General features: G+C 44.4%; 2 protein-coding genes across 3 annotated transcripts in view; both read right to left on the bottom strand.

Annotated features, from left to right (window-relative positions):
* h2ac14 (H2A clustered histone 14) overlaps positions 1 to 12,277 on the bottom strand; it is a 1,193,713-nt gene that overhangs the window by 569,959 nt on the left and 611,477 nt on the right.
* Positions 598 to 5,655, bottom strand: znf782 (zinc finger protein 782). 2 transcript variants are annotated; one of them, XM_031892989.1, is made up of 6 exons: positions 5,539 to 5,655; positions 5,291 to 5,428; positions 5,064 to 5,193; positions 3,246 to 3,480; positions 2,446 to 2,660; positions 598 to 1,773 (listed from the first exon to the last, which is right to left on the bottom strand). In XM_031892989.1, exons 1-6 carry the CDS (start codon positions 5,653 to 5,655, stop codon positions 599 to 601), a joined length of 2,010 nt encoding a protein of 669 aa, XP_031748849.1. In that variant the 3' UTR covers position 598. The 2 variants fall into 2 exon arrangements, with proteins under 2 accessions (XP_031748849.1, XP_012808891.2); XM_012953437.3 differs by having other exon boundaries at positions 598 to 3,378; positions 5,539 to 5,622.

The following is a 12,277-nucleotide window of genomic DNA, read 5'->3' on the forward strand; positions in this document are numbered from 1 at the left end:
TAATTATAACAGGCAAACAGTAATAACCCTGCTTTGGGAAACCGGGATGGGTTTAGCCACTACTGGCTCAGTCTCTCTGGGGGCTCAGTCCCACACTCCCCTCCTGGAGGAAATACCCTTTCCCAGTTCAGTCCCTTCCCCAGAGTTCCCCCAGGTAGCGCTACCTGCCCCAAAGTACCTCTCCCTTTGGAATAGGCAGTTGCTCCCATGTAGCCCCGAGAAACACCTGCCCTCACCCAGGGGCCACACACGGAGACTCTATACCTTTATCCTCATATGGGTCACTCACGGGGGATCCGCAGGGAGTAAAGGCATCTAACAGCAGTGTAGCGGATCTCTCTTTACAGGCTGGCACTCAGCAGAGTTCCCTTCAGGCTTTACACACTCACTGCTTACTGGTTGGTCTCTCTCTGTCTCAACTCAAAACAACAGGGGCCCCTTTATAAGCTGCTGGGCCCGCCCCTGATTCCAAACCTAGGCACCTCCTCTCTCCCAACAGTGCACTGGGGCATCCAGCCAATCGGGTTCCTCCCCCGTCTGTAGCTGGGCTGGATGGTGTCAGAGAGAGAGAAACAGGAAAGAGTTCACTGATCCAAGTTTACGTTTTACGTCCTTGTGAAGGTATATTTAATGGTTTCTCCACTGTGTGAACATATTTATGACAATCAAGCTCAGATTGCTTTGGAAAAAATTTCCCACATTCAGAACAAGAAAAATTTTTCACAAATGCGTGGGTTCTAGAATGAAGTTTCAGGTCACGTTGCATTGAAAAACATCTCCCACACTCAGAACATGAAAATGGTTTCTCCCCTGTGTGAGTCCTTTGATGCCGAATAAGGCTAGATTGAGAGAAAAAAAATTTCCCACATTCAGAACATGATAATAGTTTCTCCCCTGTGTGGATTCTCTGATGAGTTTTAAGGAGTGATCGGTCTGAAAAACATTTCCCACATTCAGAACAAGAAAATGGTTTCTCCTGTGTGTGAGTCCTTTGATGCCGATTAAGGTTAGATTGACAGTAAAAACATTTCCCACATACAGAACATGAAAATGGTTTCTCCCCTGTGTGGATTCTCTGATGAGTTTTAAGGAGTGATTGGTCTGAAAAACATTTCCCACATTCAGAACAAGAAAATTGTTTCTCCCCTGTGTGGGTTCTCTGATGAATTTTAAGGAGTGATTGGTCTGAAAAACATTTCCCACATTCAGAACAAGAAAATGGTTTCTCCCCTGTGTGAGTCCTTTGATGCCGATTAAGATTAGATTGACAGTAAAAACATTTCCCACATACAGAACATGAAAATGGTTTCTCCCCTGTGTGGGTTCTCTCATGAGTTTTAAGGAGTGATTGGTCTGAAAAACATTTCCCACATTCAGAACAAGAAAATGGTTTCTCCCCTGTGTGAGTCCTTTTATGCCGATTAAGGTTAGCTTGACAGTAAAAACATTTCCCACACTCAGAACATGAAAATGGTTTCTCTCCTGTGTGGGTTCTCTGATGACTTTTAAGGAGTGATTGGTCTGAAAAACATTTCCCACATTCAGAACAAGAAAATGGTTTCTCCCGTGTGTGAATCTTTTGATGCCGATTAAGGCTAGATTGACAGGAAAAACATTTCCCACACTCAGAACATGAAAATGGTTTCTCCCCTGTGTGGGTTCTCTGATGAGTTTTAAGGTGGGATTGGTCTGGAAAACATTTCCCACATTCAGAACATGAAAATGGTTTCACCCCTGTGTGGGTTTTATAATGAATTTTCAGGTTGGACTGGTCTGAAAAATATTCCCCACATTCAGAACAAGAAAATGGTTTCTCCCCTGTGTGAGTCCTTTGATGACAATCAAGATCAGATTGCTTTGAAAAACATTTCCCACATTCAATGCAATGGAATGGTTTCTCCCCTGTATGGATTCCATGATGAATTTTAAGGAGTGACTGGTCTGAAAAAGATTTCACACTTTCAGAACATGAAAATGGTTTCTCCCCTGTGTGGGTTCTATAATGAAAGTTCAGGTCAGATTGGTCTGAGAAACATTTCCCACACTCAGAACATGAAAATGGTTTCTCCCCTGTGTGGGTTCTCTGATGAGTTTTAAGGTGGGATTGGTCTGAAAAACATTTCCCACATAAAGAACATGAAAATGGTTTCTCCCCTGTGTGGATTCTCTGATGAGTTTTAAGGTGGGATTGGTCTGAAAAACATTTCCCACATAAAGAACATGAAAATGGTTTCTCCCCTGTGTGGATTCTCTGATGAGTTTTAAGGTGGGATTGGTCTGAAAAACATTTCCCACATTCAGAACAAGAAAATGGTTTCTCCCCTGTGTGAGTCCTGTGATGCCGATCAAGATGAAATTTGCTTGAAAAACATTTCCCACATTCTGAACAAGAAAATGGTTTCTCCCCTGTGTGAGTCCTTTCATGCCGATCAAGATGAAATTTGCTTGAAAAACCTTTCCCACATTCTGAACAAGAAAAAGGTTTCTCCCCTGTGTGGGTTCTCCGACGTTTATTAAAGTCTCTATTAGAATTAAAATGTTTATGATTCTCATTGCAGCTGTATTTCCCACATGATATATATTTTGTTATTTCAGATTTATGTGGAGATTGGTGGGAATTTTTATCATAATTATTATCCTTCATTTCTAAGATATTCAGGCTGCACCCCATGATAGGAGTAGGTGTGTCTGTTCCCTGTATCTGTTCTTTAAGGGGATTAATGCTGCAATCTGATTGGTTTCCCCCTTCCCATGAAGATTTATCCTCTTTAATAACAACTGATATATAATCCTCTGCCGAGCTGTTATTCAGGCTGCACCCCATGATAGGAGTAGGTGTGTCTGTTCCCTGTATCTGTTCTGTAAGGGGATGAATTCTGTAATACGATTGGATTTCGCCTTCCCATGTAGCCACCTCCTCTTTAATAACAAATGATACATAATTCGCTGGCGAGTTGGTGTTCAGGCTGCAGCCCATGGTGGTAGCTGATTGGTCCGTTCCCGGTGGCTGCTCTGTATTTATGTTGCAGTAATTATGGTCCGTTTCCCATGAATCCGATTCCTCTTCAGTACCACTGGCTGTATCCTTAGGGAAGCCGCTGCTATTCAGGCTCCGCCCCATGAGAGTCGCTGTGTCTGTTCCTTGTGTTCCTTCTGCGAGGGGCTTTTCTTCCTCCCATGAACTCGCCTCCTCTTTAATGACAACCGGTTTATAATCCTCTGCCGAGCTGTTATTCAGGCTCCGCCCCATGATAGGAGTAGGTGTGTCTGTTCCCTGTATCTGTTCTGTAAGGGGATTAATGCTGCAATCTGATTGGTTTCCCCCTTCACATGAAGCCGCCTCCTCTTTAATCCCATTGGCCGGTGGGGGCTGTTCCGCTGGAGAAACATCAGGGTTTGTGAGATTCCCATCATTATTACAACATAAAGTTGCTTCCGTATGTGCTGTAACATCGCTCCCATCTTTATACTCACAGGCTGCTAAAGGGAAGGATAGAGATCAGAGATATATCTGAGGGAAATAACTTGTATTTTGTCATTATTTGTTTTAGGGAAATTATTTCATGAAAGATTCGGCCTAATACTGAATCTAAATTTTCATATGCAAAATAAAATAAGGAAGGTTCAAAGAGAACGGGGGGATTTTTACGCTTCTGTGTTTATGTGACAAAAAGTCACGTGATTTTAAGGAGTCGGATTGGGTTCGGCCAGGAGGTTGGATTCCTGCTGAAAAGCCCAATCCTGCCTGAATCCTGAACCAAATCCTGGATTCGGTGCCTCTCTAATTATTCCTGACAATAAGCAAATAGATATAGGGAGCCATAGGGTTAACACTCACTTATGGCGGGTAAGTTCTGTATAAAGGGCACATAAATCCCCCAGTGCCCCCTATAAAGACACCCCAAGGCAGGGGAGTTAGGAGATGAAAGTATACAAATATGCTGTATATGTGAAGTATAAAATATAAGCCTAATATGCCATCTTGTAACATCCCAAGGGCCTGACAGTGCTGATTGGCTAAGAACCTACATGCACTTTGCTATTTGCTCAGCTATAACCACAGAGTCACAGACAGTTGTAAAAGGGGGAGTTATATACTGTTGGGATAAGGCAAACTGTCATCTATAAATGGCTGAGACTTTCAGGGACTCACTGGAAGCTGTTAGTGACACATTTCAGTTGCTGTTCTGTGTTGGTGAAGCTCCCACACGGCTCTGGGTTTGATTAATAAATAACTTGATATACTGAGAACCTTGTCTCAGGGGCTTGTTGGGTAATAAGGTTCCGGTCGGTCAAAATGAGCCCCATTATTGGGTGACTGTCCCGACGTGGCGCCGACTGCTGGCCAATGGGAGGAACAGAAGTAAGTGACCCTGCAGAAGCCTCTGGGTGAGTATATCTGTTATATGTCGTTTTTATCAACTCTGTTATCTGCCCCCAACATTCTGTCTGTGTCTGATTCTCATAGTAATATCCTTTACATCTTGTATTGGTTACAGTTAAATACAATCCTATACTGAGACAAAGCTAGAATTTAACACAACGAGTGTATGTTGAGAAGAGTCCCTGACTGTTGTGTATACTGTGTGACTGGCGCTGCCCCAAGCTGGGACTTAAGCAGCGAACCATAACCTGGGGGAACCTCGTGCTCCAGTACTGTGTGTGTAATCCCAGTATAACAATCCCGTGTATGAACCGTCCATAAGGGAACTCGTAACTCCATCACGGAGTTCGTATGTGGTCAGGAGTAACTCTGTGGTTTCTGGTTTGAGTCACATGTGCCCATACCCACTAGCCGGACATTGGCAAATACCGGCCAAAATAGGGTTACACAGAATTACAGGGCAAGCACTACAGTCAAGTGTTTTACACACAACTGTGAAGTATAACAGAGAAACTAACGGTAACATTTAAATAAGTTTTTACTGCAGTTGCATAAAATGTACACAACGTACATTACTTCCAAATCAAGCAATAAGGGGCAGGAAGGTGGGTTGGGTTTAATTTAGGGCACTGACCCCCAATGAATATATGCTCTGCATATGATAGAAACCATTACTCACCCAGTGGGCGGAGCTGCTGGGGCTCCTCCTCCTCCTTTATCCCTTCCCTGTAAAGGGCCTTGTTTCCTTTTATATACTCCCACTCCTCCAAGGAAAAATAGATGGAAACATCCTCACACCTTATGGCAACCTGGCACACACAATGTTACAGTCATCCCCCAGCCAGAGAAAGGGATTATCATACACTGTTACTAAACAATAAGGGGGGATTGGGGGGCCGCACCCACCTCTCCAGTCAGCAGCTGGATGATGTTGGAGATGAGTTCCAGGATCTTCTTGTCATTTTCCTTCTGTATGACGGAGCCAGGGGCATGCAGGGCCCCCAAACCCACAGTTGGGCTCTTCTTCTTAGGGATGACGTAGCCCTATGTATTGAGAGGGAGAGAGAATGATGAGTGTGTAACGCAGCAGAGAGTCCCCCTTTGTACAGACAGACAGTCTCTTCTCACTGTGCCACTCACAGTGCCCCCCTCACCTCTCCAGTCAGCAGATAGATAATCTCCAGTGTGAGATTCAGGATTCTCTCCTTCCGCTCCTCATTTTTATCCTTCTTCCCCATCACTGGGTCACTCGCTTCCTCCCACATTCCCATTGGCTCCTTGTGGGAGGGAGGGGCCTGGAAGTGGAATTAAGCACTTACACATTTCTATAGGGGATTATTCCCAGCAATATCCCCCAAAACAATTCCAAGCAGGGAATAGAATAACTAGTCTAGCCATGGGCTGAACTACCAATCCCACAATCCCCTGTTAAACTTCCCTCTAATGATGCAATGTCTGCCAATCAACACTTTCCCTTTCCTGCCAAGAATGGGCCCCTCAGTGCTTCCCCTCAGGCTGCAGGGGGGCCTTGGTACCAAATGGGAGAGGAATTCACTTATGGTGGGTGGGTTGGGCTTGGAGCTGCCACAGAAACTGCACTGACTCAGTAGCAAAGTGTCCCTGGGAATCAGCTCATGTGTTGGGAACAACAAGGTAACACTGCTCCTTTAGTGCCACCATTAGTGCAGCCCCGCTCCCTTACTCACCTCTTTCCCACACTGCTCTGCTGCCTGTAGCTGTGAGGGAGGGAACTGAGGAGCTGGGACACTCACTCATTGGCTGGGAGGGGAATGTGGGCGGGACAGAGAGCGGCAGAGAACAATCATTGGATCAGTGAGCACAAGGGCGGGACACAGAGTTAGGGACAGAGGGAAAACTCACAGACTGCAGAGTTAGGGACAGAGGGAAAACTCACAGACTGCAGAGTTAGGGACAGAGGGAAAACTCACAGATAGTTGTGTAAGTGTAGGAATAACTGAGCTTTTCATGATATTAACCCCTTCAGGGTTGCCAGGCTGATGGTGTTTCTGCCACACTGGGCTAACAGGCTACAGCTCAGGCAGGTTTTCAGTACAAATGCACCAAGGTATGGATTCAGGCTAGTTCTTGGAGCCATTAAACAATATTCCCCAAAACATAAAGTGGTGCAGTCTGTATTGAGATCTCTGCACATAACAGTTTGGGGGGGGGGGGGGCTCTGCAGGTTTGTAGTTTGGAAACTCACCAATGTTCCCTTTTCCCACCTAGTGTACCTGGCCTGCCTCTCCCTATGCATGCTGGGTAATGTAGTTTTTGTGTAACAGTTTGCCTACTGCCAAGGTTACTGTAAAACTACAATACCCAGCATGCAATGGGACTGACTAGTGTAGAATGAAGCTCCCTATTTCCCCCTCTTTGCTGCTGTTCCAGCCTCTCCATCCCAAACTCCCTGCACTGCCCCCTTCTTCCTGCTGCACCTGCTGTGTGATTGTACTACTGTGTCATGTGATGTGGGGGCTGCCATTCGCTGCTGCACTTCCTCCCTAAACTAGAACTCTCAGGGTGCCTTGGGGCTGCTGGGAGTTGTAGTCTAACATGCCCATATGTATATCATGCCTGGGGTTAATGCAATATTCTGAATCCATTTCATACCTCCCTACAGTCCTGCTTTATATGGGGCAGCCCTGATGTCTGTCACCCAACCGGGGATCAGGATTCACTTTTGGGGGCTCATTTACTAACCATCAATTTTTTATGTTTTTTAACTCGATTCTGATTTTTATCAAAAAAGTCAAAGAGAAAAAACACGGCGACTTTCCAAGATTTACTTTGTCCCTAAATGGCTTCAAGAAATCACCAGATTTTTGCAGCAACTTTTCCCTGACACCTTTTTTTAAATAAATATTAGACATTCAGGAAAACAATTTTAGTCGAATTTGTAAATAATAGAAAAGAGAAATCAGGATGTTTTAGTAAATCTGCCCCTTGATGTCCCTTTTTCCGGCCAATTTAGCTGCAGTGGGGTAACTTTAGCAGAAGCAGATCCCATGGTCACAGTCCCCCCTCCCCAAATGATCCCCTATGTGCCGGCGGGAGGGGGATCCCAGGTGGGCAATTGAGCGGAAAGCAGAGCAGGGGGCGGGGAGTGGGCGGGGCAGCAGATAGCTGGGTGCTGGGCTCCTCTGGAGATTTTTTGCAGGGGGGCCCAGTGCACGATAGTTACGCCGCTGAGACTGTGACACAATTTCCTCACAGTATTTAAAGCACTGCTGCCTGGAGCCCAAGGGATGGGGAGGTCTCACTGTTACAGGGAGGTCTCACTGTTATGGGGAGGTCTCATTGTTATGGGAAGGTCTCACTGTTATGGGGAGGTCTCACTGTTATGGGGAGGTCTCATTGTTATGGGGAGGTCTCGCTGTTATGGGGAGGTCTCATTGTTATGGGGAGGTCTCACTGTTATGGGGAGGTCTCATTGGTATGGGGAGGTCTCATTGTTATGGGGAGGTCTCATTGTTATGGGGAGGTCTCATTGTTATGGTGAGCACGGTTGGGGGATCAACTGCCTCTGTCATGAAATGATTGGGGGCCACAGTCTGCCCTGCAGCGCTTAGTGCGATATTTTGGGGGTGTGGCCACAAACTGTGTTTGGCCAATGGTGTAACAATCAAGGAAGCAGCCCCTGTGGTCACAGGGTGGGGGGGCTGGGAGACCTGGGCTGCGGGGTCTGCTTTCTCCATTGTTACATTTAGATCTCTGCTCCCCCCCCCCCCCGGCTCTCAGGTATGAGATAAGGTGGGAGTGGGGGTTTTAGAGAAATTTCCAATAAATCAGCCGGAAACACTACTTTATAAAGCCCATTCCTTCTGTATTTAGAGGAGTACAATTCATTGGCACAATAGTGTTTTTCCCACAATGTGTCCCTGTAACAAGACTGTAAGGAGAATGTGAGGGAATCCATAAGCCAGTAGGCGAGTGTGGTACTGAGTTAGCCATAGATCAGTAGGGAAGAGCTTCTATTGGCTAGCTTAGTAGGTTACACAGTGTGAGCGCAGCTCCCTGGTATATAGAGATGAGCCAATCTGTCCCCTTTCCCTTCACCGGAAAATTCACAAAACTGCTGAAAAATCAGTGAAATGTGCAACTTTTTTTTTCACTCCAAATGCATTAAACTCAATGGGCGTTTTTCTCACTTTTTTGTGCGTGACATTTTTATGGGTGTGACTTTAATTTCTCACTCCAAATACATTAAAGACTCGGGCCGCTCTTTCTCCAGTTAAAGACAGTGGGATTTTCTCACTCCTACCACGTGATTTTTGTTTTTAAAAAAGTGTGCGACTTTTTTCTCAAAATATATTGGTCAATGGGCATTTTTCTCCAGAGATTTTTTTGTTGCAGCGAATTGTCACCACAATTTTGTGAAAACATTTGCCAAAGGAAAAATGCAGAATTTCCCCACAAATCCTTGGTAAAAGAATTCCCCCATCACTATTAGTTTTTTTTTTTTTTTATTATTATTATTTATTAGATTTGACAGATACAGCAATCATTGAGAAACAAGCGAATCCCAAATGGGATTAATAAGGTACATAAGTAGATGAGCAAATTGAACAATTCAGAATAATTTTACAGCTGACAATGAATGAAAAGGTAATAAAGCAAAAACATAGATTAGTATTAGACAATTGAATAAGGGTAATACTACATTAAGCATTTCTTATTGTTACAATTAGACAGGCTAGTAAGAGTTTGTAAGCATTCATGGAACTATGGTTAGTAAAGTAATGAGTCCAAATGAGATCTATCCTTGGGAGAAAGGGGATTCATGAGCAGTGTCGGACTGGGGCCCCAGGGGCCCACCAGGAAACCATAGACCCTAGGCCCACTCCCCAAACTATTTTTCCTCCTTTCCTCACCCAGCTTCTTTATTCTTCTTTGTCTCTTTTATTTACATGCCAGCATCTATCCTTCCATCTATTTCTCCTCTTTGTTCCCATTCAGAAATAGGGAATGACCATGAAACAGGCCAAATGGTCAGGAGCAGGAGGGCCCACTGACACCTGGGCCCACCGGGAGTTTTCCTGGTATCCTGGTGGGCCAGTCCGACACTGTTCATGAGGAATTTCCATTTAGGTAAGTATCTTGTACGATTTTTGGTGTTGCTAAATTTGAAAGCAATGGCTTAATTTCATCACTATTAGTATTCCGTGCTTGAAGGGGCGTCTCTGCACTCTCTCCAGCTCATTCATATCCTTCTTAAGGACTGGAGCCCAAAACTGCCCCCCATACTCACTGTCACTGCCCCCATACTCACTGTTACTGCCCCCCCATACTCACTGTTACTGCCCCCATACTCAGGGTGAGGCCTTACCAGGGACCTATAAAGGGGCAAAATTATGTTCTCATCCCTTGAGTCAATGCCCTTTTTATACAAGACAGCACTTTATTTGCTTTAGTAGCCACAGAATGACACTGCCTGGAATTAGACAACTTGTTATCTACAAAAACCCCCAGACCCTTCCCCATTAAGGATCCCCCCAACTCACTCCCATTCAGTAGATAGTTTGTGTTTATATTATTTCTACCAAAGGGCAGAACTTTGCATTTATCAACATTGAACCCCATTTCCCAGTTTGTTGCCCAGTTTTCCAATCTTGCATACCTCCCAACATTTGAAAAATGCAAAGAGGGATAAAAAGAAAAGAAAAAATGTTTGGCCCATGCTATTTTTCGTGACCATGCCCCCTAAATAACCACTCCCATTTTATAAAATTTGGCAGCTTATGTAAAGTTTGAACACATTTCTGGGGGTCTGGTTTTATGTTTTGTATTGTTTTGCTAATGAAGGTGAAATTGCCCTTTAAAGGAGAACTATACCCCCGGGCTATAAAAGCCCCTCAACTATCACTGCCTTGACCCCCCTCCCCTCTCCCTTATCGCTAGTTTCTAACTGTAACAACTGCCCCTATCGCTAACCCCCAGCTAAACCAGCCGAGTAGCGCAGCAGCAGGTACCTGCCCCACAGCTTCTTAGCAACTGAAGGCACTTCCGCTCTCTTCGCCGACACCGACCTGACAGTTTGTGCTTGTGTTATAGAGAATGCTAAACCAAGGCTCTGAAATCTTTTCTAGAAATACTAATAGAACTGGTTACATATCACTTCTCCAGCTCTTTCTGTTTCTTATTTAGGATGAATAAGGAATCCAAATCTATTGCAAGGGGCAGGTTTGGGGTACGGGATTAGATACAGGTTTGGGGTACGGGATTAGATGCAGGTTTGGGGTACGGGATTAGATGCAGGTTTGGGGTACGGGATTAGATGCAGGTTTGGGGTACGGGATTAGATGCAGGTTTGGGGTACGGGATTAGATACAGGTTTGGGGTACGGGATTAGATGCAGGTTTGGGGTACGGGATTAGATGCAGGTTTGGGGTACGGGATTAGATGCAGGTTTGGGGTACGGGATTAGATACAGGTTTGGGGGTACGGGATTAGATGCAGGTTTGGGGTACGGGATTAGATGCAGGTTTGGGGTACGGGATTAGATGCAGGTTTGGGGTACGGGATTAGATGCAGGTTTGGGGTACGGGATTAGATGCAGGTTTGGGGTACGGGATTAGATACAGGTTTGGGGTATGGGATTAGATGCAGGTTTGGGTACCGGATTAGATGCAGGTTTGGGGTACGGAATTAGATGCAGGTTTGGGGTACGGGATTAGATGCAGGTTTTGGGTACGGGATTAGATACAAAACGGAATGAGCCGATCATTTCCTTTGCAGTCGCCATAAAATTCGCAAAACGGCAAAGAAAATGTGCGAAACAGCGAAAAATTCAAGAAGTGCATTTGTTGCATGATTACTTTGTCGCCCGTGTCTATTTCTTTGTCGCCCGTGCCCTTTTTTAATGCGACCGCGCCCAATTTGACACGCGGCAGAAAAAGTTTCTGAGTGACAAATTTTTCCACGCGAATTTTCACGCAAAACAATTCGCCAATGGTAAAATGCGGAAATTAGCTGCGAAATCATGCCTGGCGAAAAAATTCGCTCATCGCTAGTCACCAGTCAGAAATAGTCACCCGCTTACTGTAAAAAGCTGTACAGGTATCGGACCCCTTATCTGGAAACCCGTTATCCAGAAAGCTCCGAATTACGGAATGCCCGTCTCCCATAGACTCCATTTTAATCAAATAATTCAGAATTTTAAAACTGATTTGCTTTTTCTATGTATAAATAAAACAGAACCATGTAATTGATTCCAACTAACATATAATTACCCCTTATTGGGGGCAGAACAGCCCTATTGGGTTTATTTCATGGTTAAATGATTCCCTTTTCTCTGTAATAATAAAACAGTACCTGTACTTGATCCCAACTAAGATATAATTACCCCTTATTGGGGCAGAACAGCCCTATTGGGTTTATTTCATGGTTAAATGATTCCCTTTTCTCTGTAATAATAAAACAGTACCTGTACTTGATCCCAACTAAGATATAATTACCCCTTATTGGGGCAGAACAGCCCTATTGGGTTTATTTCATGGTTAAATGATTCCCTTTTCTCTGTAATAATAAAACAGTACCTGTACTTGATCCCAACTAAGATATAATTACCCCTTATTGGGGGCAGAACAGCCCTATTGGGTTTATTTAATGGTTAAATGATTCCCTTTTCTCTGTAATAATAAAACAGTACCTGTACTTGATCCCAACTAAGATATAATTACCCCTTATTGGGGCAGAACAGCCCTATTGGGTTTATTTAATGGTTAAATGATTCCCTTTTCTCTGTAATAATAAAACAGTACCTGTACTTGATCCCAACTAAGATATAATTACCCCTTATTGGGGCAGAACAGCCCTATTGGGTTTATTTAATGGTTAAATGATTCCCTTTTCTCTGTAATAATAAAACAGTAC

This window comes from Xenopus tropicalis, chromosome 9, assembly GCF_000004195.4.
Source record: "Xenopus tropicalis strain Nigerian chromosome 9, UCB_Xtro_10.0, whole genome shotgun sequence".
Taxonomy (NCBI): Eukaryota; Metazoa; Chordata; class Amphibia; order Anura; family Pipidae; genus Xenopus; species Xenopus tropicalis.